The 27813-nt window shown below is 38.5% G+C and overlaps 2 protein-coding genes across 4 annotated transcripts; one reads left to right on the plus strand and one right to left on the minus strand.

Annotated features, from left to right (window-relative positions):
• nln (neurolysin (metallopeptidase M3 family)) lies at nucleotides 1–25836 on the minus strand. Of its 3 annotated transcripts, XM_084745672.1 has the most exons (14): nucleotides 25515–25836; nucleotides 22958–23083; nucleotides 10538–10791; nucleotides 8970–9118; nucleotides 8369–8473; nucleotides 7079–7181; nucleotides 6821–6981; nucleotides 4455–4590; nucleotides 3771–4137; nucleotides 1990–2191; nucleotides 1713–1899; nucleotides 1486–1614; nucleotides 875–1011; nucleotides 1–758 (listed from the first exon to the last, which is right to left on the minus strand). In XM_084745672.1, exons 3-14 carry the CDS (start codon nucleotides 10767–10769, stop codon nucleotides 612–614), a joined length of 2055 nt encoding a protein of 684 aa, XP_084601798.1. In that variant the 5' UTR covers nucleotides 10770–10791; nucleotides 22958–23083; nucleotides 25515–25836; the 3' UTR covers nucleotides 1–611. The 3 variants fall into 3 exon arrangements, with proteins under 3 accessions (XP_084601798.1, XP_084601797.1, XP_084601795.1); XM_084745671.1 differs by lacking the exons at nucleotides 22958–23083; nucleotides 25515–25836 and adding an exon at nucleotides 13564–13695; XM_084745669.1 differs by lacking the exons at nucleotides 22958–23083; nucleotides 25515–25836 and adding an exon at nucleotides 13482–13651.
• On the plus strand, nucleotides 13624–27279 carry sgtb (small glutamine rich tetratricopeptide repeat co-chaperone beta). The gene is made up of 12 exons (XM_084745673.1): nucleotides 13624–13765; nucleotides 17982–18094; nucleotides 18408–18511; nucleotides 19335–19410; nucleotides 20485–20584; nucleotides 20792–20896; nucleotides 20989–21127; nucleotides 21924–21986; nucleotides 22405–22442; nucleotides 22538–22621; nucleotides 24259–24379; nucleotides 26393–27279. Exons 2-11 carry the CDS (start codon nucleotides 17995–17997, stop codon nucleotides 24368–24370), a joined length of 921 nt encoding a protein of 306 aa, XP_084601799.1. The 5' UTR covers nucleotides 13624–13765; nucleotides 17982–17994; the 3' UTR covers nucleotides 24371–24379; nucleotides 26393–27279.
• Nucleotides 27280–27813: the final 534 nt, after the last annotated feature.

Genomic DNA, 27813 nt, shown 5'->3' on the forward strand with positions numbered 1-27813 from the left:
TTATTTGTACAATACAATCATAGGTGTATTATTAACATGATATTTCATGTTTTACATTTAAGTTATCAATAGCAGTACATTGCAACAACAAAAAGATACAACGAGCACTTTGTTTTAATCTCCAACAGCTTTTGAAAATACTACAGAAATTTAAAAAAACATCCAGGCTGGTGATCAGAATTTTTACATAACTTGCAGCAGTGCACACATCAACTCTGTCTTTTTTCCATGGAAGATATTTTGACATGTCACAGCAAGAAAAGGGCAGATGTAAATATAGAATTTAGCTGCTTCATTTTCAGAGTCATGGTAATGTGCCTGCTGGCTCACTGTCACACTGTCAGGACTCACTGGAACAAGAACAAAGCAATCGTTAATGTTTATTAGTGACACCTGTGCTTTTCCTACTGTGACAAGTTAAAATGTCGGCCATGAAAAAGGTCTACTGTACAAATCATTACCAGGACCGTCTATCATCTGCTGTACAGTTGCACCAATGGCAACAGGTAGAAAATATCAAGTAGAAAAATGTGTAACACTGAAGTGGACCTGCGTCCAGACACTTAAAAATATACCCTGTTTTGACAGAGATGCTTAAAGCCTATATGAAATTACAGCGTTTCCTGAGACTTCATCAGTCCTTTGCACTGAAAGAAGGCGTCCTGGCACGGGCCACGTCCGAGGAAGGTTTTCAGCATGTCCATTCCATCCACAGAGCCACCTGCCTCCAGAATCACCTCTCTGTACTCCTTTCCAACCTGCGGTAAAGCATGTAAATACTAATAAAGACACTGTCCACAAAAAGTGCGATGTAAGCTTGCAAGTAAATGGATGTATTATACAGTATATGACATACGGTAATAATGAGACCCACCTTTGGCTTCATGATGCCTTCCTTTTTAAAACGACTGAAGAAAATGTCCATGGAGTAGACTTCACTCCACAGATAGCTGTAGTACTGACCATCATATCCTCCAGCCAAGTGGCTGAAACTGGCTGTCATGTTGGTGCCTGCAGAGAACAGATCATCACATCAAAATGGTCTTGGTTTCAAATTATTAATGTACTTTCCAAAAAGAAAAGTCCACTGTATGTTTTATACTGGAAAGTAAACACAAGTCTTGCCTGCTCACAGTAAATATTCACTGTATTCCAACTTTAAAAGTCCACTCTGTCAGATTTGGGAGAATTTATGGGCAAGAAGAGGAAAATAAAAACATTTTTTAAGAAATAAAAAACAATTAAAACTAAAAAGACCTTTGCCTGAGGATCTCGAGGCATGATGAGCCTTAACAGTAATCTGTAGATCTGTCTGTTGAGCCAACATAAGGAGGCTAAAACAGAATGTGATCACACCTCTTAGTTCTGGTTAAAGTTGATCAAGAGAATTTTGGTTCAGGTCTATTCTCATCACTATTAAAAGTCTTTATGCACAACAGCAACCATTCCCCTTGCAATGCTACTGTTGCTAATGCTACAGCTGACCTGGCGTGGCAGGAACACCCAGGATGTCCTTGCAGTGCTCTGCAAACACCTCAGTTGTATCTGCACGAGTGCTGGTGTGCAGCGTCTGGTCCACTTTACTGAGGACCACCTGACGCAGGTTCATCATCCCTGAAGAGGACAAACAAGTCAACACATCCACACACAATCCTGATTCCTGGATAACTGTTACAGAGTTTTATTATTTGGTTAAAATTGAAGAGTCTGACCGGTGTTGGCCACTCTGGATGCAATCAGCTTGTCGAGAAGGTTGTCTGGGATTGGTGTACCGTCCTTGTAGTGGCGGGACATTCTTCTCAGAGGCTCCTTCTCCCAAACCCAGTTCTCAAGCATCTGCGAAGGCACCTCTACAAAGTCCGTCTCCACCAGAGTTCCACTGAATTCTGAAAAGGTGGTCTGAGACAAGTACAGTAAAGTTCGAGCTCTGTCATCCTAATTAATACACAACACACAGAATGCAAACATAAAGATACAGCTGATGCCTACCTTAGAACAGATCTCGTGCATCACATGACCAAACTCATGAAAGTAGGTCTCCACTTCATGGTGCTGGAGGAGAGAGGGCCAACCTTTCCTGGGCTTGGTGAAGTTGGCCACCATAGCCGCCACTGGCAGCCTGCGTTTTCCATCAGGTCCTTTGCAGCCAGGCTGGAGCCCAAAGCAGGCGGCATGGCCATACTTTCCTTCCCTGGTGGAAGAAAAGGCTGCAGATGTCACACATCAAGACTGAATCTCAACTTAAACATGAAAGAAACTACAAAGATCGAGAGTGTTAACGATAAACGCAGCCATAAAGGTTTGGTTTCCTTATGCAGAGAAGAAAGTCCATTTACTGTCATAATAGCTTTATCACAGCATAACTCGTAAATGTTCAGGCAAGCTTAACATTTATATTTATATTCTACTATTTGGTGGTGGCTGTCTGGCTTTGGTAGCTATAAACGCAGAGCTGTTACACAGGCTGTGACGTAACGCTCCAAATGCAATAAAAACATTCTGCTTGTATAATCAACCTGTTTTTAGAAATTCTGAATTTTATGTTTTGTTCTGTTTTTAAAAAGACAAGAGTCTGAAAACACAAACATTTTTCAATACTGTCTTTTCTTTTTTTTTCCACACTTATTCAGACATGGAAATTATTAAATCTATCTAATAGTATCTAATTATATACTGTGTATATATGTACTGTGGTAATTTCAATGGGCAATTTTCACAATTTTCTGGTATTCTATGACTCTCTTTTACAGAAATTAATCCATTTAACCCTCTTATTGCTTGGTTTGGAAACCCAAAAATGTCCAGTAAGAACAGACTTGTTAAGTCTTACAGTAAAATCTCAAGGAGGAGTCAGATCAAACTTTTGGTCTTCTATCACAGGCAGCTACTAAGGAGGGCGAATGCTATACTGGTCTGTCAGGACCACCCACTCCAGAGGGAGTTTGAGCTACTGCTCTGAGGGCAACATTTCAGGGCACCTGTTCTGCCGGCTAAAAGACTCTAAAAGACGCTTTTTTCAGTCTAAGTGCTATTGATATGCTCAAGAGCAACTAGCACTATGGCTGCAACTAATGATTATTTTCATAGGTTGATTAATCGGATGATTACTTTCTCGATTAATCGATTAATAGTTATAGTTATAGTAATGTCAAAAAATAGTGAAAAACATCAGTATTTTCCAAAGCCCAAGATGATGTCCTTTGACGTTTTACTAACAACACAAAAATATTCAGTTTACTGTCAGAGTGGAGTAAACCAGAAAACATTTACATTTAACAAGATGAAATCTGAGAATTTTGACTTTTCCTCTTAAAAGATTACAGAAACATATTAAGTAATTAGCAAATTAGCTGACAATTAATTTAATAATCGATTAATAATCCATTAACTGTTGCAGCTCTCACAAGAACGCTGCAGTCTCTGCACAATGCTGACACTTGGCACACCTGCACTTTGGCCTTCTTGCATATTTGTACTTAATGTGAATTTTGAATTAATTGTTAGGTTTTATTCATGGTTGCTTTAGTTGTGGTTGCCCTTTTGTTTTGTGTTCATCATGTGAACCCTTGCTGGCCTACAAATTTCCTCAATAGAACAATTAGGATAAACTTAAACCTTCGTAATAATTAATCAAACAATCGAAAAATAAGCAGATTAATCAATAATGAATACAACTGTTGTGGTCCTAAAGCTGATTTTTCACCTTTTATACGTTTTTATGCATGCATGTATTATTTTTTGTCCTCCACTCAAAGTGACACATTCTCTACCTTGGATGCAAGTCCAGGTAGAACTGTCCAATCTCCTCTCCAGTTTCCGTGTCGTGGGCGGAGTAAAGCTTGACGTTTTCATGCCACGTGTGAGCGTGTTCCACCTCTGTGAATGTGAGACCCAGCAGCTCCTGGTAGATGCCAAACAGTCCTTCTGTCACCACGTCGAGCGGGAAATACTCGATCAGTTTGTCCTTGTTCACGGCAAACTTGCACTGCTCCACTTGATTCATGTAGTAGGGTAAATCCCACGCATTGATCTGTCCGTCAAAGCTGTATCCCTTCATCAAACACTCCCTCTTCTTCAGTGCGAGAATATATTTCCTCTCCTTGATTCCTATGGGCTTCAGTGTTTCATAGAAGGTATCTGTGACATGGAAAAACAGAAGAGACAGAAGTTATCCCATAAATCCTTTACTTGACACACTGATTCAGCCTCTTTTCGCTGTGATATATGACCATGTGTGGCACATGCCATCATGAGCCATAAATCACTCTGTTACTCTACATACAAGAGGCATGTGGCGCAGCATATATTAAATTACATACAACAGACATGAGGTGTAGCAATTCCCTCTTCTGGTTGACTCTGTATCTACTTTCCCATCCATCCCATCCATCTGTCCAATGAGATTTATTTATCTGAAGCCAAGTTGTGAGGCAAGATGTCGAGGGGGACCATACCTAAAAAGTCAGACACATTGCTTGCATTCTTGGCCATGTTAATTTCCAGCACATAGTTTGCGTGGCTGCTGTAACCAAGTAAGTCTGCCACCTTTGCCCTCAGTTGTATCAGCTCCTCGAGGATTGCTGTGTTTACCTGGAAAAAAGAAAGGCTGTAGAATAAGATATGCAGATCAGATAATGTATACAACAGAATCATTATACAAATTATCTAATTAAAGTTATAATTATTGAAAAGGAGGTATTTTTCAGCCTGGATGTTTTTGTGTTCAAGTTCCCAAATGGGGATAACAATTTTTGACAAAGATCCAGAATTGAGGGAGACCGCTGCAGCCGGCAAAACAGGCTGCAATGTAATCCTTATGAGCAACTGAGCACCGTCAAGGTAACTTTACTTAACACAAACAGATAAGAGAGAAAGAAATAAATTAATGTTCAATGAGGCAAGAACAAGATGGCTAAATATACAAGGAGTCCTTGGGGGGGTTGGGTTTGGTGAGAGCAATAATACAGCTGTTTCTGGTTTAAGTAGCAATATGTAGCCATTGTGTGCACAAAAGTGAGTACTGCAGCCCAAATAATGAGTTGGAGACATAGACTGTACATTAAAAAGGCTGTTATCCTGTTTCCTAATAATAATAATAACAATAATAATAATAATAATAATAATAATAATAATAATAATAATAATAATAATAATAATACAGGTTATTCATGATTTCTTCAACTTAACATGTTTCCTTGATCTCTAACGTCATATCATGGTCCTTCAAACAAAATGCATGGATTGATCCTTTTCCCACTGCCAGTAGATGAGTTTGCCTTTCAGTTTTTTCTGGTGTGTTCTTGAAAGCTGAGACTCAACTCTTGTCTGTGCAGAAGAGCAGAGAGAAAGAGATGTTTTTAAAAATGTCTGTGTATTCACCTCTCAGTACTTTTGTAGGTTCTAACTGAATCTCTGTGGTTAGAAGTTTATTTTTTGTCTCCTGCATCGCTGTTTGTACTTTCAGGTATCGGCTTTTTTTTGGTAACAGTTTCATGTTTGCTTTCAGCTGATAGGAGCCATGTTAAGATACTGTTGATGAAAACATTTCCTGCTTTTGTCTCTTCATGATAAAAGTTTTGCATAAAAACAATAGGGGGGCAGAACTGAGGAAAGAGCTATGTAAAGATTTGAAGGAAATAAAATATTTATCCATGGTTGAAATGTTTGCCTAAAGACAAGCTTGTCATCACTAAATACACACCTTCAAACTCCACCATGCTGGGATGACACACTGAGTCATACCAGCACATGTATGAAGAAGGAGCTGCAGTTACAGATGGACACATACCCATCGAAAAGGGAGAAAAAGTAGCTTGTCCACCCAAGTGTCAGGTTTCCATCACTGCTGATTGGGTACAATGCCAATTGTACTCTTTCCCATTGAAGACAAAAGCCAGATGTTGGTGGTTGTTAGTGTTTTTTTTCTCCCGTGTGAAATGGGCTTAAGACACAAAACATAGGAAAATAGGATCCAGGTTGCAAAGTTACCTTTTAAGATTTCATTCCTGTTTGATTTGGTGAGACCAGATTTGTGGCAGTAGCAAACATTCCTCGAGCAGCTACTTTGTCAGAAAAAAATCGAACAATAGAGGAACTGTGATATACTTGTTAACAGTGCAGCCAAACAAACTCATGTTGTTTTAATAAAGACGTCAATCCATAATCCATCATGCCATGATGAAAGGCAATCCCCTTTTATACTGCACATGGCATGAATAGCTCTCTATAAAACAGCAGAGCACAGTCAAAGGAGTTGTACTGTGGGTGCCTGCAGCCTACAACTCTTTATGTAACAGCTCCTTCCTGTTCCACCCAGTGTTTCACTAGTTGAATGCTTTTAATGTGAAACAACAACAGTAGGAGATGTTTGGTTTGCATTAGCAGTAATTTAATACAGCTCTCATATAGCTGTTAAGAGAGTGAACAGGGAATAGTGAGGCTGATATCAATTAGATACAATTACAAACAGTATGCTGGATTACATGCATGCATCTTTTCCTCCAATATCCTTGTGCGTATGTAGGTAATTTCAATCAAGTGCAGAAATAGCAGCCTCCATATCGAGATAACTTCCAATTACTGAATGTAAATCCACTGAGTTGCTATTACTGATAAAAAAGTGTCCATAAACAACATCAAAAACAGGGTCTGATTTCATTAAAATTTTAAGGATTAAAACTTCAAGCGTAGTATTTTTAAGTAACAGCATTATCTCTCCAGATAGGGCTGCAAATGTATATGCCAAAGTTTAAAAAGAGACAGGACTTGCTGTTGACGGGTAAGTGTAGTGTACACAGATTTATTATCTGACTCCAGTTACCTCTTTACACCTGCTGTGAAAAGCTGTTTCCATCTTCCTCCTGGTTTCAGGATTGTGACACCTCTTCATCAGGGGGTAGTAATGGGGATATTCAAGTGTCACCTTAAACCGCCCATCTGCTGTCCTCTCAAGGCCATTAAGGTAGCTTTCAGCCAGCCCACCTTAACAGGAGAGGACAAAAACATGACTGAAAATAGTGAACACTTATTCATAATATCAGACAGACCACTGGAATTACTTTTATGCCTGTAAGCTTACCCAGTTCATGCTCAGAAAAAACAAGAAACGTGTTGTCCTCATTCAGATTCTTGTTAAACTCTATGGAGAGATCACTTATAAGCTTTGAGGTTCTTTTTATTTCCTTAGGGGGAAAAAATAACATAGTGTCAGTGGAGATGAAAAGTCAAGAAAACAGATGTTACATGTGGAGACACCAACTGCAATTTTCTTGGCGATTCCGTTTTTTTTAAAAAAACTCTGACCTACCAATTTCAATTTTGGGTAGATTGTGATGTTCTATCTAAGAACTATAATTAAAACTGCATGATATTATGAAGATTATTGTACCAGAGGGAGTACGAGCTCATGTGATCTCACGGGTAACATTATCTTATGTGACTGCATGGGAAAGCAGATGTAAATAAAATGGACTGATGTGATGCAACAGTTTGCCGTAGCGATGCGTTGCTGTGGGAAAACTAAAGCAGAGGCTTTGTTGGGTCTAGATGACAAAATGTTTTGGGACACACGGCCAACACAGGTTGTCTATTCTTCAGTGAGAACTGAAGGGGAGATTTTAACATCTGTCAGCAGTAGTATGCTCGCTAACGTTAGCCTGAAGGGCTAGAATGTTTACAGTTGTTTGTCCAGCCAGTTACTGGTCATGGCCGATCAAAACAAGCAGACTTTATGATCCAAATGTAAACACAAGAGTAGCCCAACAATCAAACTTCAAAATGATGCCTGATAATAGCGACAAGTCATCGATATTGGCCCACAAAAGCTTTAAAATCAAATATATACCCAAAATGAACATTTTAGCTGATTATGCTGCTTATGCACACGGGACGCAAACATGTCTATCGTGTGGAGGTTTGCTGAAGTGTCTGAAATGGATGGCAAAGTTGCTACTTGCAATGATTGCTCAATAGTCAGTCACGCTAGGTGGAGCTACATCTCATTCCTTCAACATTAAATTGCCCGTCTTAAAAGCCATTATCCTGATCAATAAGACGAAGAACAAAAAGAAACAGGCACTCAATGTTCTCTGCAATTAGGTGGAAAAATAAGTGCATATATCGGTGTCAGAATCAGCAATTGATCAAAATAAGTTGGAAAATAAAGTAACTCCAACATTGTGCATCGCAAGTCACTTAAAAAAAAGATCTACTTGTCTTTTGTCACAGTTGGATATGCATTCTGATTTTATTAACACTGAGTAAAACATGATTATGCTTTCTATTATGATTGATTACAGAAAAACATAGTACAGTATCTAAAATAAGACAGTTTATTGTAATATACTGGTCAAAACTTATGTTGCATTACCTCTTGTATATCTTTAGACAGGTGCAATCCTTTCCGCTTGCCTAATGTCACAAGTCTGTCTAAGAACCTCTTTTCTTCAGGTGAAAGGTCATCTTGGAGCTTTTTCTGTCAAAAAACAATGACAAAAGACAAACACACTTCTTAATACAGGGAGATCTAAGGCCAAATCTGTTGACCTATTTATGCTGCATGTTAGCCAGCCAGTTCTGCGTGGAATGAGATACGTTATTGGCTACAACTAGTTAGATCAGATTAAATTTCTTTTCCAAGCTAAATAAGAACCAGTGGTCGGGGTGAATGAGGACATACTACCCTTGGTCTTAATATAGGGCACTTAAATCCTTACATAATATAATTTGTTGGCCTCTGGTTGACATAAAATGTGAAAATAATCTAACATTGACATAGATATGGTGATAAATGCGTCAACTCCTCACACATTAGCTTTAATTAGCTTCAAATCAGTTTATTTTATGGTTAAGATTACTTTAACACCTCATCAAGACTTGAACCTGATTAAAAGGACCGTTTTTATATCAGCCTTCGCCTCATACATATGGTGAGTGACGTGTATATTAACTGGATGTGACGTGAAGCGTACCTGCAAAGCAAGGATCCTCTTGAACACATCTTCCCTCATACTTATCTCCACATCAAACTCTGACAGTTTCTTGTCTGCCTCAGTGCTCGCTGTCCGGACCTCTTTGGAGGGACAAACGTACTGAGGGAAATCAAGGACATGACGTGACGCTGAGGGAACAGAATAAACACAGAAAACGCCATTAATGGTACAATGATTTGTGCAACATTTGAAATCTTATAAAAACATGAAAGGACCAAAACCAACAACATGTTGGTCCGTCTCAATATCGTTCTACTTTCAAAAAAGTCTAACTGATTTCCTAAAATAGCTGGGCACTGTAGTTTCAGCTGTAGATAAATACACATTTGGCTACCATTTAGTTGTATATGAGACAGACTCAAAAAAAAAAGAACTACAGTGACCATGTTCATGGTAATATGAGTCCCCCAGAGCAACAGTGGGTTAGTTTCCTTCCAAATGTAGCACAAATGTTAACTGAATTATGAGAAAACTGGCAAAATGAAACAAATTATTGCCTGTAGTTTTCTAATACAGTTATACAAATATTAAGAGTCAGTTTATCAAGACAAACAGCTGATGGCGCCAATTTTCCAGTCAGGTGCCATTAAACAATTGTATAAGAGGAGGGTGCAACAAGATGACGGAATTAAAAGACCTCCATTGGTGAGAAACAATGTATGAAACTTGTTTTACGTATCAGTTTAAGAAAGGTTAAGGTCTCTTTATCCAATCAAACTAATGTGATATTTTCACATGCTGGTATTTTTCATTTCTCTAGATGTTTGAGCTGTGTGCGCTTGTGCACGTTGCACTGTACTTTGTCACATTTTACTTTTATTGACACAGCTATTTTTCCAACTCAGGCAAATGTAAAAACCTTTTTGAAATATTATGCAATTTTTTTTTAAATGTTCAATATTTCCACTCAAGTGTTTTTGCAAAATGAGAATGTGCATAAAAACAGGTGGATGGAAACCAAGCTGCAACTTCCAGGATTCAAAAACTGAAGCCAACACTGAGGGGCAGAAAACTGCACTTCCTGGAATGGCTACTTCAAAAGCAAGTCAATACCACGTAGACCCCCATATTAAAATATCCAACCTCACAACATGTTTACAGCCTGGTACAAAAAGCAGTTTTGGTCTCTATAGCTAATTTCCATATTCATGACAGCTGTAGGGGGGAAGACATTTCACAGCTCACCTATTTACATTATATTAAGGCTTAAAGTTATGTTAGTTCGCTTCGGCCACCTCAGCTCCTCCCACGCTTCACTTCTTGGCCCATTTCTGGGTAAGCCAGGAGTTATGCAGAGACAGACAATGTCAGAACGGCATAACCATTAACCATAGAAACTTATGGATGAAATCATGTAGACTCCGTCAATATTTTGTCTACAGTCTATGATGAAAACCCACCACTCACTGATGTGTTTTCAAAAGTTGCTGGACAACAATAAAGCGCAGCAACATTTCAGGGTCAGTTTTTTGGTTTTGGTCTTCTCATGCGATTGCTGACAACAAGAGAAATGTATAATATCACTAGGTTTAACCTTAAAAACTTACATGCATAATCCAGCTTGACGTTAGCCAGTGCTTTCAGGGTGTTTCCGACAGAAATGTTTTCTATCTTTAGAGCTCCGATGTCATCATAGACCTTCTTTACCCTGTTAATCAAGCTGTCTGTTATGGTCCTGATCTCAGTCGGTGACAGGTCCCATCTCAGCGTGTTTCTCTTATTTACAGCCTGAGAGCAGCAGTCTCTGGCAGGTATCACAGATCCATTCTGGATGGTCATTCTCAGGACAGGTGTAGAGATGCTGTAGAGACATTCAAACCAGTTTAAAGGGACAGTTCATCTGATCAAAGATACATATTTTCCTCTAGGCTGTGGTGCTATTTATCCATCTAGATAAATTCATAAATTGGCCATTTAAGATAGTTTTGGTGTGAGTTTTGGAGATATCAGCCGCAGAGTTGTCTACCTTCTCTCCAATAAAATTGAACTAAATAGAATCCACTCATGGATGAGAGGTTACAGCTGAGCCAAGGAAGGTGCCATTATTGTTCTCATCATGCGCTGTTGCAACCACAAGTCTCTCAGCTCATCCATAGTTCCAGTTAGGTCCTGACCAATACTCGATTTTGGGGGCTGATGCCAATATAGATATTGGGGTTTAAAGATTATTTTGGGGGCTTTTTGCTTTTATTTTGGATAGGGACAGCTAAAAATATGACAGGAAAGGGGGTAGAGAGAGGGGGAATGACATGCAGCAAATGGGTCACAGGTGGGAATCGAACCAGCAACCGCTGCATAGAACCAACAGCCTCAGTACATGGGGTAAACACTTTACCAACTGAGCTATGGGAGCACCCCAGATATTGGGGTTTAAACATTTTTTGTTATCAATATATTGCACAATATCTTCTATCCAGGCTATAATATACAGAATATAGCACATAAACATACATGTTTTGCAATGATCCTGTCATAAGTGAAGGCAAATGTCAACTTTATTTTGACGATACAATCAATCACACAGAGTACAGTCAGATTCAGTCTTTACATTTACCCAAAACCCAACATAGCAGTTTTAGGAGCAGTGGGTAGCTACTGGTCAGCACCCAGGGACCAGCTCCAGTCCTAAGCCAGCACCTCGGTCAGGGACACTGACTGGAAAATTGACCTTGTACAGCCTCTGTGTTTTTGACGGTGGGGGAAACCGGAGAATCCAGAGGAAACCCACGCTGGCACAGGGAGAGGATGCAGGCTCCACACAGCATGAACCGTGATTTGATCCCACAACCTTCTCGCTGTGAGGTGAAAGTGCTAACTGTGCCAACCATATGCTGCATATATAATGTAATGGAGGCAGGATATTTCACAGTTTGAGAATAAACTTTACTGTCCAAAATGATATGAGGACACTAAAACAGTAAACTTTCACTGGTATTTTGAAAAAATATTATTAAAAAAAAACAATATATACACATATAAAAACTGAATTAAGAAAAATAATCATATACACATACAATCCTGCCAGAAAAGGTAGTGAGTTCAACATCTCGTTGCACAATACAATGCGTTTTTAATATGGTGGTGTTAATATATATATACACACATTGTTACTGGTTGGATAACACCTGTGGCACAGCCACCAAACAAGAGAGAACATATCTTAAAGCCCACTGCACATCATTTTCTGGAAATGTGCCGTTCAATCTGGAAACCGTAGCAAAACAGTGCACAACGTTTTCAGACTGAACGTGCCCCTGCTTCTTATGTTGGATACTGATAAGATAATGTCACATTTCTGAATTTTCAAAAGAAACTCCTATAAGCTCTATTTTATGCAAACCTGAGGGCAAAAAAAAGACCAAGATGTAGTGATTTAATATTCCAGTTCTGGCCAAACCACATCTAAGTGAATTCACTATTATGACTTTTTCAGTGCATTGTTGAGCACAAAAAATGTTTGGTTACCATTTCAGTCCCTTATTCACTTTGAACAGCTAGCAAACGCCAATACTTATTACTGTTTATAATAACAGTTAACTTAAGAATGGGAGGGACAATTATGGAAGTGAATTTACTGTCATTCCAAGTGTGAGGTGAGATTAAAAAAAATGAAGGAAGGGATTACAAAAGAAGAGGGGGGGAAAATCTCCCCCAGCTCATACTGCACAACATATATCCAAAGGTTGGACAAATTTATCACCTTATTGAAGATGAGCTGAATCTATCGCTGCAGCAGGAGGTGGCAGGGGTGGATAAACATATTACCAATTACCGATGGATGAGCTGACGATGGCCGGTTAGAAAATTTTAACACGTCACCAAACCCTAATATATCCCGATACTGATATAGACTGATATAGCCACGATGGGCCGATATGTGGCCGATAAATGAATCCAGTGATATATCGCTCGGGCCCATAATAGTTGAGAGAGTACAGACATATCTACAAACAGTATCTCAAAAACTCTGCAGTTCACAACAAAACTATCCAGGTGGCACTGCAGAGCACTACGAATAAGATGAAAAATATGCTGTTTTGATTTTGGGGTGAACTGTCCCTTTAACTTCAAAAGCTTAAAATTACAATTCAGATTAAAAACGAACGACTGAACCTAACAGGTGTCACAAATACAATATGAGCCATAAATTCTTCAAGGTCAGACATGAAACGTGCTTTAAATGTTTTCCACGCTAAGCGGTGACCTTCTCAGTCCACCCAGTGTCAGCTTTCACCGCACGGCAGCCGGAGCCTTTCAAAACAAGTTCGTAAAAGCGTGGGATAACTGCGGGGCAGCTGTGGCAAACCGCAGCCAAAAACCTCCAAACAGCTCAGAGATTTTTGGATGAAAGGCCAGCTATAAATTTAATGTTTTTTTTTATATGATTAACAGGTGTTAAATAAATACAACGCACGGCAATTAGCTGAAAACTCCCCATTAATCTGTCGCACAGGTGTCAAAATAAACAGATTAAACATGGCGGAAGCGTACCTGCAAAACGTGCGGCGGACTACAACTCTCAACGCACACATGCCGGCGGTTTCATGCGCTTTTCCCGTGCAAAATAACCCACTCTTTTTTTTTCTTCTGTCTCCTTCTTCTGTCAGCCTCTTAGCAGCAGCAGCAGCTCTGTCTGGTCCCTCTCTCCTCTCCTACATGTGGACGTCTTTATTTCCGCTGTCAACGCGCATGCGCCGAGGAGGATGCGAGGCTCGGGCTGACACACAAGTCCTCATGACGCGGTAGCAGCAGCAGACAGCTGGATAAGAGCTCAGGTAGGTGGGCGGGGGGACACCGAATAGCATCCTTTGGCTCAATGTTATTTATAAATTGGCTTCACGGTGTTTGCAGGGATCCGAGGTCGACCTTTATTTCCTGTCGTCGCGTTGTTTTTTACTGCCTGACAGAACAGAGGGGTTGTGATGCTTTTAGCCAAGCTGCACAACAGAGCGCCGACGATCAGCACAGACAGGCTTTTTAATCACAAACACCTTCCTACCAGTGTCATTGGCTTTATTTGATTGAGCGCATTGTGTTTGTGATAATATAATCCCAGCATTGTGCACAAAAACACATATCGCCTCCCATTGTGGTATTACATCACAGCTTCTGCATCACTGCATTTACGTGTGTCAACACACACTGAGGGAGGAGGAGTGGCTGTGTGTGTGTGTGTGTGTGTGTGTGTGTGTGTGTGTGTGTGTGTGAGGCAGACCTAACATAACATAACGACTGGCTTCAGCACGTGAGGCACATATGAGGCATGTTTGGATCTGCACATCAGTTTCGCCACACGGAGTCAAATTACAGATAATTGGGTCCTTTTTGCACCTGCCGGCTGTAATAACATGTTTGCAACTGCTTTGGGTCACACAGAGAAAACCACAAGAGCCCGACTGATATATTGGATGATCAATTTTATTGGCTCGATATTGGGCTATATCAGTATCGGCATACATGTTGTCCAGTATGCACCAGTTTGTGTTTTTCTCCTTTTTTATTGAACATAATGCAGATTTTTTTTATTTATCAGCTCTATAGGCAGCATTTTATGTATATTTGATCCTCTGTCTTCATTCAAGTTTAATACACCCTTAATACAAAAGTAATTAATGGGACTTAGTAAAACCACTTAAATGTGTGGTTATGAGATAAAAAAAAAATCTAATTTATTGATTTAGATAAACTTTTTAAACTGCAAACATTATTTTTATGTTGTTGTTTTTACATAATAATGTTGGTAATTACATCTACTTAATATTGTGTGTAATTTAAACTCAGATTCCTGTAGTAATTTATTTAAAACAAAACTATTGCAAGGAGTTTAAATGTATTTTTGAGGTGTTTCAGAAGCTGTACTATGACCTTGGACTGGATTATTGATTTGTGGGACAATTTAAATTGAACTTTTCAGGATTTAAATATTGTGTGTTCAAATATACAACTGAAACTCAAAATAAAAAAGTTAATTGTCCGACACTTGTTATTGAATGAATTAACTTCTTAAAAGCTACTAAATGGACAAAAAGAGTAGTTGCAGCAGTTATTAAAAATACCGGTGAAACTTTGCTGTGTCACAGTGTCTTGATGTCATGTTGGACAGTAAAGCTTCATGTTTAACGGTAAAAAAATATCCTAATATTGGTATCGTCATCAGCCCCAAAAATCCAATACCAGTCGGGCTCTTGCAAAAAACAAAAAAACAAAACACACACATTCAACAGCCAGCTTTTTTTTTCCCGTTATAAGCAAGAATCATTATGCTTTTGTCCTCCTGTGAGTTGTCTTGGAAACAAGGACCCAATGCACCACCAGCATCTTTTCTGGTATGGATGATGAAGGAGACAATAGATAAAAACATGGCTGGCCTGGATTAACCTCTTAAGAGGGCCCTTGGCAAAATTTGCTGTCTGGCCCACATTGTTGTAATTTGATTTAACAGCAATTTATTTAGGGCTACCATACGAGCACATGATCCATAAATAAGCTAAAACTGCAGGGTTCGCATCAATCAATATTGCAGTATATGCCTTAACAAATGCAATTAAGTAAATTACCAAATATAAATCGATGTGCAGGGAATTTGTGACTTTTGGGGCCTCTGTGTAGCTCTCTATTCCTGTCTGATAATCCAGATCTGAATAATAACTTATAATCAGAGGCGTGGACTCATGACGTGGACATGACTTGGAAATCTGATGACTCGACAAGATCAAAAAAGACTTGCAGCTCGACTTGGACTTTAACACCAATGACCCATAGGCTATTTAAGGGGGGGTGAACAAAATGCACCTGCCTCACTAACCAGCTATCCCCCCTCTCAATTTACGAGTAGCAGACAGAGTTCAGGGCAGAGAGGTTGTTTAGTTAAATATGTTTGTCTAATCTGCATGACTCATTGATCCTGTATCTGACGGAGATTTGTGGAAGTTAGAGTCTTTTACCCCGACCGTGGTTCTGAAATGTGTTATGTTGATAAATTAATTAAGCTGTCCATGGTGCTGAAATAGCTGACATATTTTTAAAGTCACCTCGCTAGTGGTGGGTGAATGAAAGGAACAGGGCTACTTAAAAGAACCAGTCACTACGGTGCTCCCATGGGGTCATAACCCCTGTTAAAAACGAACAAATAACCTACCGCTAATGACTTGTGGTTTCCTTTGGAAAAAAAGCCTTTCGAATACTTGAAACCTTAGTTCCCCCAAGCTCAAAGATGAAAAAGTATGTTATTTAAAAACTGTGCCATGTGTCAGTTCATTTCCTTTTATTTTCCTGAATCAACTAACGTTAATACTGTTCATTCTTAGTCGACACTTCAATCAAGTTAACGTTATGACAGTGAGCTCCAGTTGGAAAAATGATAGCAAAAAATCATTTCCTTTGCATACAAAAACTACATGTTGCTCAATAAAAAGACTAAGTGCAGTACACAAAATATGAAATCCTAATTCATTTGACATTTGAAGTTGCCTAAAGAACACTCAGTCGATGCATTGTTGTTAAAACTGTATTACATTTGCTGAGGAGCATGTTATGACTTGTTAAAGACTTGAAACTCATAGGGACTTGGGACTTGAGTGCAAAGAGTTGAGACTTACTTGTGACTTGCAAAATAATAACTTATATAATAATAACTTACTCATGCAACAACAGATTACATAAATAATTATACTGTCTATGAATGATAACACTTTATAATACAAAAGAGTTTAAAACACGATTCATTTGTACGTAACTATTCATAAATGATAATTAAATTAATTAAAGGAAAACGTATTTTCTCAATCACAGTCTCGCTGTGAGTGATGGAGTCCAACGTGAGCACAGATTAGTTTCCTGCCAAAGTTTCGACCGAGAACACCCACACAGTCCTGATTATGATTGTTCATAAATAATGCCAAAAGATGTTCTTTTTCTAAACTTTGAGTTCTGTTTATTCAGTCATGAATATTTAATGTTATAGAGAACAACGTAAGCCAGAGGAAATATGAATTCCTGTTGCTCGCCATAAATAAATGATCAGGTCAATATGATTTTTAGTGATTAGTTAACGTCGAACAGACAATCACATAATGATTGTTTATTCAGTTATTTCATACAGTCAGTTTATTATGCTGGAATCCAGCTAGAACAGATCTGTGCATTTGATCAGCCTCTTTAAAAACACAGCAGGGTCCTATTCTCATAGAAATATAAACCGTTTTTTCTTTGTTTATGTCACATTCGCAAGCCAATGGATGAGTTTTGATTCATTTCATTATGATTATTATTATTCACTCCTCCATGACAATAAACTGAATAATAATACTGAATGATCCAAGTTATGGACATAACAAGACACTGATCGCTACATTTTTCACCATTTTCTGACATTTTATGGACCACAGAACTAATCGATTATTCGAGAAAATAATCAAAAGATTAACTCATGACGAAAATGTCTCACTAAATCGCCTAAGTGGAAAGAAGCACAGAAAAGTGGTGAACTAAAACCAAAAACACCTAGCAGCAGGTTCCATGTTTAAGCACATATCAACAGTTCACATTGTGGTGAAGGGAGAAGGAAAAAGTGGGTGTTAATGTCAGAAATCCTAAGATTTCTCAAAAAATATGTCCTGCATGTGTCTGAAATAGTCCAAATACTAATTTGGTGGCATATAAATCAATGTATGTATTATTCATTGATCTATTAAGTTTTTGGGTTTTTTTTTGCATTTTTTGGAAAATTAATTATATAAAAGATCAAAAAGGGTAAACAAGGAAAATAAATAAAACAAACACAAACAAGAAAACTGCAGCAACATCAGAAAATGTGTTAACTGATCACAAAAGCTCAAACAGACTTGATCATTTTGTAACAGCGAGCAAAATATTCATCATCACGAGTCATGTAATAGTTATAGCATGTGTTTTTTTCATAAAGTGCCACCCTGTGAATAATATAGTCATCGGTGTGTGGGTGCCTTTCTGTTTCACTCCTGTTCCCAACAGTTTCGAGGCAAAAATGGCAGTGGAGAAGCGTCTGGCGTTCTCTATTGTGCAGTTCCTACGAGATCAAACACATTGCGGTGCTTTGAATTCCGATGAGCAGGAGAGCCTTGAAGGTAGGTCAACCACACCGTGCACTTACATTTTGGAAAGCTTCTTTACAAATATAGGACACTCTGCTCCTGTCCTGCAGAATGAAACTAACGCACACGCACAGTATCTTCTCAGTTCACTATCCTGATGTGGAAAGAATAAACAGGAGTAGGTTTTATCATCAAAGAGTGTGTGGAGTGTTTCATCTATTATGAGAGATGATCAGGACAGTTAAAATTTCTCGCTCTGAATGCGCGGCCAGTTTCTGACTCACTCCGAGACCCATTGTTCAGCTGCTATCTTAAAATCTCACTAATGTAATTTCTGTCATCACAGTTGCGATACAGTGTCTGGAGACCACCTTTAAGATCAGCTCCAGCGACTGCCATCTCGCCGTGCCGCAGCCTCTGACGGAGATATTCCTCAACTCTCTGCTCAAGGTGGGCGCTGCACAAAACACGGGACCATTGCTTTGAAGGGGTGGTTCGGATTCTGTCGTGTGGGGGTCGCATGAGGTCCTCATCCATAGTCAGTGTGTTAGCCATAGGAAGGTGTAGGAAGCGAAGTACTGTACTGCTGTGGACAGGGTCAGCAGCGAAACATATTTTAGCCATGTTAAAAATGACCCACCGAAAAAAATCTATATCACTTCAAACTTAGGCTATATTTAGAATATTTTCACCACTTTACTTTGCTATCAGGCAGCCTTTTCTGCTGGGAAACTGCCATTATATGAGCCAAATATGTGCTTTTGCCAATGGAGTCTGGTTGAGAGCGATATATGGTTTATATCATGTGGACCCCCTGTTGGAAAAGACTGTCTGATGGCAAAGTAAAGTGGTGAAAATATACTAAATACAGCATGTACACCTTCTGCTGTAGGTAACAACCCTGACTATGGATAAGTAACTCTAAAACCACACTTCAAAAAATCCAAACTATCCCTTTAGCTTATACTGCATTGAGATGTGTTCAAAGCAAGATAAATGTACGCTGCATTATCCACAGTCAACACTATAAACCTCCCTCACAACAGACATTTTGCCTAATGTTATTATGGCTGCATTCCATGATGGTTTGCCAGTGCATGCTGGCTCACTGGCAGTGGTTATTGGCTCGCCTGTGTAGAATGGAGTCATCCTTAATGGTATTAGTTACACCTGTGATTTTCTTCCTGTCAAGTCAAAATGTCCACCATAAAAACACGCTTTTGCTCAGTAAATTAGATTATTATTTTTTTTTTTCCTGTTTTGCTTTTATTAGAATGACAACCTCACCATACCAGAGAGCTCTCCATCTCCAGAAGACATCGAACGAGCAGAGCAGCTTAAGAATGAAGGTAAAGTTAAAACTCCTCAGTTTAACTCTAATTTTATTAAAGAGCCCATGATCATAAGGTGTCATTACCGAAGTCTAAGCAATATTAGAAATATAGTGAGCTTAATACAATATTTTGTGACTCCAAAATTAAAATTCATACCGCAGGGTTCTCAGGGAGAGAATGAATGTTGGAGGCAGTGTGGTAAATCAATGGCAGGCCATTTTCATATATTTTACGTCTGGCCTATAATCCATTCATTCTGACAAGAGATTGCAGAAGAAATAAGGAACATTTTTGAAATAGAAGTTGACTGCTCTTTTGTCACATTATAGCTGGGTAATATCCCAGACAGACTCATAGCTCGGGATGAATATCTTTATAACGTTCATTTGGTTTTGAGCAAGAAAGCTATCGCATGGAAGTGTCAGCAGGCACCAAATATGTATGGAGAAACTGACCTTTTTCTCAAGACTACAATCTGAACATTATATACAACACTAGAAAAAACTGATTGCACACTCTGTGGGATGTAACCAACAGTCTTAATAATTGAAAAAACATGTTTTGCACCAATGTGCCCAAACCAACCATTGTTCTTTTCTTTTTTTCCAAACTGAAAACACCAACAAAAGTTCCACGCATCTTAAGGAGGAACATCTTGGACCTTTGCAGCTTCTTTCATTTTGTGAACTTATTAATAGCTATATTTGCAGTTCTGGGGGAAAGTATTGATCGCAGAAAGCCTCAATGTATTAGAAAATTAACGCCTTTGCAGGATAAATTGAAAGCATGAAACTAAAGCCACATTTCATTTATTTTATATAAAACACCAATGATGATAAATATAGAGACTGAATGCCTACAAACTAGAGATTGCATTCTGATAGCACTGAAAATATCTTAATTCCAATATCAGGTAAATTATGATTTCTATTAATAATTGTTCATCTGTGCAAAACAGACTGATCTTAGTCATTTCTTGGATGATAAAAAGCTAAACTACTTCTACATTGAACGGCATAGGTCCAGTGTTGTAACTACAGTTTTTAGTGCTCTGTGTAAACTCTGAACAATCCAATATTTTATTTTTAGGGAACAATCACATGAAGGAAGAGAACTACAGATGTGCAGTGGAGTGCTACACAAAGGCCATTGATCTGGATCTAAGAAACGCTGTGTACTACTGCAACAGGTATTTACAACAGCAGGCAGCGTGATTTCACTCTGTCATTGTTCTGCAGTTAACTTTGGACTCACATTTTGGTTTTTATACAACAGCAGACAGAAGACAAGTTGTTGCTAGTGAATCAGAGCAGCTCCTTGTGCGTTATGCATCTAAACACAATTACTTGAGCCTGTAATAAAGGCAAACACGAGGTCTGAATGTAACACTCTGCAGGGCTGCAGCTCACAGTAAACTGGGAAATTACACAGAGGCAACTGGAGACTGCGAGAGAGCTATTGGGATCGATCCAACCTACAGCAAAGCGTATGGGAGAATGGGGTGAGTGAGACTAGAAACATGCTGTTTGTGAGTCCCTTTGAAGTAATCTGCTTCATAATATTTCAATATTTCTCTTTAATGCGTGTCTCCAGTTTGGCTTTGACAGCCATGAACAAGTATCCAGAGGCAATTTCCTACTTCAAGAAAGCTTTGGTATTAGACCCCGAGAATGACACCTACAAATCCAACCTGAAGATCGCAGAGCAGAAGCAGAAAGAAGCAACCAGCCCTGTAAGTAAAAGCAAGCTCTCACGCTTTATTTTAAGGGTTTGTGCATAAACTGATGTGACGCTGACATGACGCCGCAGAAACCCACGCCGCAACAGCGTCAACATATCGGTAGCTAGCAAGAGATGAGTACTGTTGGAGGTTATTATAGTTAACTAAAACTGAAAACTAAAACTAAGTGTAAAAAAAATCTTTACTAAAATAAAAATAAAAACTAGATATTACAAATGATCAGAAACAAACTGAAGCAATATTGTTTGCTTAATAAACAAACTAAAATAAAATAAAAATGTACAGGAAATGTTCTAAGTTTAGTTCCTGTTAATTTGATCAAATTTGGCAACACAACAAGCACGAAGAGGCAATTTTGCATCTGTTTATTGAGACTAAGTGTTGTATTTGTAATTCACAAGTTCCCAAACAATGTAAACTTTGCATTACAAGTTAAATAATTGTAAAAGTACCTCAAAATTGTAATTTAAAAAACCCAAAACAAATACTGAATCTTATAAAAACTAAACTAAAACTAAACACTTTTAAACAATAAAACCAAAACTGAAACAAGCAAACTCACTCTGGAAACTAACTGTAACTAAGGTAAATTATACGAAACATTCCTAAAGAATTTCATGTTCCTGACAGGTTTCATGTCATGGTTATGACGTGTTGTGCCGTGTCAAGCTGGGTTTTCCTGTTTGCCCTCAATTTGTTACGTGTCATAATGTACCACCCCATCAAAGCTCATATATGGTACATAAACACGGTTATTTTGACGTTTGTCTATGAATGTGTGCCACAGATTGCTGCTGGATTGGGATTTGACATGGCGAGTTTAATCAACAACCCTGCCTTCATCAGCATGGTAAGAGTCTTAATATACTGTAAGCACTGTGGAGAAACAGCCTGGCTGTGCCACAGGAGCTCTCCATTTGTCCTGGAGACAGGTGTCTAATGCTCATGTTTTGTCTGGCAAGGTCAGACCAGATATTTTCCCTAATTAGTCCCCTGAGTGACAGTTGGGTTGTTAATCAGCTGAGTTTATTGTCTGGTGCAGAGGACCTCACGGAGAATCCTGACCTGTTAAACGATGACACACGGGAACGTCTGCCAGGCCAAGAATGCTTCTGCAAGCATGCCAGACTTTTACTGCAGCAACAATGACATAGATACATCTAAATCACATAGCTGTGTGTGTGTGCATTCACAGCCCACGGCACCATCTAATAACTTAACTGTCAATGTAATAATCAGAAATAACATTTGTGGATTTCTGTTCGCAGGCTGCAAGTGTGATGCAGAACCAACAAGTACAACAGCTGTGAGTGTCAACATTCATTGACGGCTTTTGGTTGATTTAAAGTGCAGCTGTAAAACATAGTTTGACTCACTGTCACTGTGTCACTGTGTGGTCAGTATGTCAGGAATGATGTCTAACGCAGTCGGAGGTCCTGCAGCAGGAGTGGGAGGACTGTCAGACATTTCCAGCTTGATTGAAGCGTAAGTACGCTCAACTCAAAATGAAAAGGACTGTTTGATTGTTCATTTTAAAGACTTTTATATGAGTTATATATCTTTGATTATCCATGGTTGACAGTGAAACATTAAAGAAATATTTCATAATTTTGTGAGATTGCTCGCACTGTCAGTCTCCTTTCATCCATAATACCAGCAGCTGCCCTGAAATGTTACCAAGTCTTGACGTGGGAAATTCAGTGGTACAGATTTCCCCAAATATCAATGCAGGAAATGTCCCTGAACATCTCACGGATAGACTGCATCTGTGAAAGCGACTTTGACAAGTCAAAAACTTGACTTGTAGGTGGATTTACTTACCCTTAGTCAGAATCAGGCTCACTGTTTTCCTCTGCTTCCAGGGTTAATGCTAAGCTAAGCTAACCAGGTGCAGACGGCAGCTTCATGTTTACTGTACAGACGTGGGAGTGGTATTGATCTTCACACCTAACCATCAGAAAGAAAGCAAATGACATTTCAACATAACTGAAACAACATCATGTGAAGAAGTTGTACCAATATGGTGTGTAACATTTTATCTCTGCTGCCCACAGTGGCACAAACCAAGTTTCTCTTTGCAGATGCTCCAGTGTGGGTTCCAGATGTGCTCAGCCTGCCAGTTCCAAGTCCTGCATTTACAGAACAGAACTTATGGCACAAAGCCTATGTAATATAATAACTATAATTACTGATTTACAATAGATTTTGTAAAGGCCAGTGGCTGTGTCTGAAATCACTAACTCATTCACTGCTCCCTACTCACATCTAGGGATTTCTATGTACACAACTATATAGTGAGCTCACCATATAGTGGAGAAAAAACACCTTAGGATACTACTTAGGTCATGTTTTTTAACAGTGCCTGGTTAGTGACCACAGTTTTACACTGCTTTTTCTCATATATTATTAGATACTTTGAGTCTAACATTAATAACAAGAATGGCTAACATTAGCAAACTAAGACCACAGATAAGTTGATAAAACCTATCAATCAAAGCGGATACAAATAATGTTTTATTTTAGGAAGTACTGTCACTTGTAAGCTTTAATTTTGTAAACCAGAAACCATAAAATACTTGTGAAAATATATCTTCTCGTTCTTAACACGGTGACAACCACAGCTCCTTTCTAACTGCAGCCAATTGTAATGCGTTTACACACAACATGCGCACATTTTCAGACATACAGCCTGTCATAATTTGTACGGTATCTGTAAACGTAGGACCCAAAGCAAACTTGACGAGCCGAGCACATGTGGCAGCCTAACTACAGCAGCATCATTCAGAGAAACTACTTCCTCTCTCATTCCCTCCCGGCAGACATTTTTCTGAATGATGGAAACAGGCTCAAACAGTGTATGTAAATGAACTTCCAAACTGATGTGACATTTTCTCGTTTGATAATATTTTATCCAGGGAAACCCGGGATGAGAGTCTTATTGTTGTTTCTGATTTAGTATCAACTTGTAGCTGTACTATAAACGTCCACAGCACGAGGAGATAAGGTCACACTCTTCTTGTGTATTAAAAACGGAGCCGTTTCTCATCCTGCTTCCTGTGAGCTATTGTCCTGGTAGAAAGCAATTCAGCGAGTAAACAGAGTTAATCTCATTTCTCTGTCAGGGGACAGCAGTTTGCGCAGCAGATCCAGCAGCAGAACCCAGAACTGATCGAGCAGTTAAGGAACCACATCCGGAGCCGCTCCTTCAGCGGCAGCGCAGAGGAGCACTCATGATCTACTCAGGTACATTAATAAAACTTTACAATAAGACTACCATGATCTATAATGGTTTATAATGAGGTTATAAACACTCTATAACATTTAAACAACTATAAACTGCGAATTAATCTTACTTACAAACTAATTACTATTGTAAGTGTAAAAGTAAATAAATGTATTTTAGTAACTTGCTAAAAATACATTTAGTGTTTGTACATTTAACTATTTACACATTTATGTTCACAATTATTATTAACATGTTAAAAGCTTTGCAGCAGCATTGTTAAAGACAGTTAAATAATTTGCTGGATCTGCCTCTGTAATTCTCACACAACCTCAGTCTAAGTCCTTCGAGCTTCTCATTGGTTAGTTAAGAGACATGTGACCCATAACAAGGAAGTGTAACCAGGGAAATATTATTGTTGTTGTTGTGAAGCTGCTGTTTATTCACAACAAGAGGGATCCAACCACCACACATCGAAGTATTAAACAGTTCATGCTGAAAATGTCAAGGTTAACAATACTGCTGAAGTTTTAGTGTGTGAATCTGGTAATTTGATATGTTAACGGTAGATTTATAGTGTTTACAACTGAACTAATTGCCTAATCATGTATAATGTTAGTCTTCTGTTATTTCTTATCTCAGGTGTGGACACAATTCATCAATCCCCAGATTAATGTTTCTTCACCAAGAGATAAAAATTCATCAAGAAAAATATATAGAAGTAAAAAGCTGCAACCTGAAAGCAGTTTATAGTAAAAACAAGAATAAAATCAGAAATGGACTTTCACTTGGCTACATGATGATTCTGGCTGAGTGGCTCTGTCCATATTACTGAAAGGGGTTTTTAATTTTGGCGTCTAACCTTTTGTTTTCTTATTTATGATGTGTCCGCATGAGAAAAGGCACACGTGAAGCATGGTTTAAGGTTTTTGTTAAGGTCTTTCCTGTTTTATTTTGAGGATTTTTTCTGTCTCTCTCTTGTGTGGCTTTACATTCTGTATCTTTCCCTCCTTTTTTGATCACAGATTGTTTTTACTGTCAAACATGTCAAGCAAGGTAGACCTGAGCAGGGTGTTCAAATGATTAAAAAAGAAAACACACACACACACACACACTAAAAATACAAAATACAAAATACAAAATATAAAGGCTTACGGTGCAGTCCAAAGGCAAACAAATCCAAAAGTGTAAGCGAAGTCCAAGCAAACCAAAAGAAAATCCAACAATCATGAGGAAACGTGGTGGAAGACACAAGGACACTTGGCGCAAAGACAAACTGGCAACCGAGGAGGGAAAGACACAAGACTGAATGCAGATGGAAGCTAAGCAGGGGCAGGTGAAGACAATCTGTCATCAAGTAAGTCAGGAAGTAAAGCCCCAGAAACAAGGGAGGAGGCAAGAACTTCAAAGTAAAACAGGAAACACCTTAACTAAAACCCAAACCATGACAGACAGCGAAGAAATATCATACTACTTGATGAATTAATTTTAAACAAATTATTAAAATAGATCTGCAGATGCAGTGGTTATGTTCAAGCTGCAAAATTGTTTTATTACATTTCTATAAATGTTACTTTAACATCTGCAAGAAAACGCCTAACAGCCTTCATATTCTGTTTGACCCACTGTGGTTCGTGATTTATTTTCATGATTAGAAGCGTGAAAATAAAACAGAAACACTTGATAATAAGCATAATTAATAAACAGTAAATTGATAGTTAATTAAACTTAAGTTAATAGTTATTAGTGGAATGATAATATACTATTAGTTTGTGTAATATTAAATAACTCGTTTGTAAATTGAATATTGTATAACAGAGAGATAAGCTATTTAGTAAACATTATTTATCATTTAATTGCTTATTACAGTGAAATACTTAACTAACTTTTAATCATCAATTTACCATTTATTAATGATAGTTATGATAAAGTGTTAGCAAACACTTTACAAATCACACCCCGCACCAGCTGATCATACATAAGATTTGAATACACCTATCCTGCATCATTAACATGCATTATTTTTATTTCAGTCTCCCCCATTTTTTTTTTCCAAGGAAGGGCAACCATATGGCGCGATTACAATCTCTACACCCATTTCTTAAAGTCAAATCCCCGGCAAAGCTGGAATGAAGAGACAAGGATGGGGTTGAAGGCACTTTACTGTGACTAAAGGCTCTGCGGAGCGGAGAGATGATGAGGGCCTGGAGACTGGACCACGAAAATGAAGCATCCCACACATCTAGGGCAAAAATACACAAAAATATTGTAAAACACCTAATCTTAAAAAAGAGCCAAGAACTCATTCAGCCTACTGAGAGAACATGAGTAAATTCTGTCTTCATTCTGCAGAGATCGTGTTTTATATGTGCTGAAAATACTGCCCTCTTCATGTTATGAGTTAAGGATCCTTTTGTCTAGTCATGATGAATAGAGGGGTGAGGGAGGAATGTACTTTTACAGCCTTGCAGGGAACATTTCAGCTTTTTCTCATACAGTAACATCAGGTTTACCTTGTTTATACTGCATTTTAATATTATTTTTGTAGACAGAAAACGCTGTACGTGTTTATTGGATGATTAACACCATTCAGTCCTTGAACACGTAGGACTCACATCACTGCTTTTCGATGAGTACTACTTCTTAATTTTTGATTAAGACAACAGTTAAATGCTATAGCAGTGTTTGCGGCCTGCATTATGTTGTTATTGCACTTTAGTAAAAAAAAAAATAAATGTTCCCCCCTTTAAGCCTATTTAATTGTTCATTAACTAGTAACAGAATATTCAGATTGTTCATTTTGCATGCTCTTAAATCTGGTATTTGAGATCAGATGCTTTATGGAAACAAATAGGTATGCTAGGGCAGCACAATGTTTTGTCTAAAACATGTGAATAAACGTCTTGAAATTGAGCAACAACACGGTCGTGCTTGTATTTTTGCCTTTGAGTCATTATTATATGAGGGATGTCTGTTATTGTTGTTCTATATTGTTTTTTTTAATAGCCTTCAACGGACATAATTTCCCATAAGCCCTCTAAAAGCAACTGCTGTATTTGATGCCAGTTTGTCAAACAATACGGACAGTAAAGCTCAGAAACACACTTAATATTTTCACATGGACCAATGAAAAAGAATTCTGAATGAGAGTTATAGAAGCTAGACAGGACGTGATGTTGTGACTTTTGGCACTCCAGTAGGAAATTTTGACTGTAACGCCTCCCTAAAAGGTGGATTTCTGCATTGGAAAGTCAGAGGAAGCTCACCAAACCAGACGCAAAAAGCCTAGAGGGCTGCTCTTCACATAGTACTTCACATAGTACTCTTCAACAGTAGTGAAAACTGAAGTAATATCTGTCGTACACATACAAGCACAAAGGTTTTCATGGAGGCATTTTCCAACTTGTTCTACTGGAAAGTGGTCAACTTGGGTATGACATCATTTCCAGCTCTG

This window comes from Lutjanus erythropterus, chromosome 20, assembly GCF_056507025.1.
Source record: "Lutjanus erythropterus isolate fLutEry1 chromosome 20, fLutEry1.hap2, whole genome shotgun sequence".
NCBI classification, from domain to species: Eukaryota; Metazoa; Chordata; class Actinopteri; order Lutjaniformes; family Lutjanidae; genus Lutjanus; species Lutjanus erythropterus.

Coding starts and splice junctions, on each gene's coding strand:
- nln (XM_084745669.1), bottom strand. CDS start 13,522: ATGTGTGCGTTGAGAGTTGTAGTCCGCCGCACGTTTTGCAG. Junction 10,792..13,481: donor GTCCGCCGCACGTTTTGCAG/GTACGCTTCCGC, acceptor ATGTCTCTACAG/CATCTCTACACCTGTCCTGA. Junction 2,192..3,770: donor TACCTGGACTTGCATCCAAG/GTAGAGAATGTG, acceptor TTCTTCCACCAG/GGAAGGAAAGTATGGCCATG.
- sgtb (XM_084745673.1), top strand. CDS start 17,995: ATGGCAGTGGAGAAGCGTCTGGCGTTCTCTATTGTGCAGTTCCTACGA. Junction 18,095..18,407: donor TGAGCAGGAGAGCCTTGAAG/GTAGGTCAACCA, acceptor CTGTCATCACAG/TTGCGATACAGTGTCTGGAG. Junction 21,987..22,404: donor ACCCTGCCTTCATCAGCATG/GTAAGAGTCTTA, acceptor TTCTGTTCGCAG/GCTGCAAGTGTGATGCAGAA.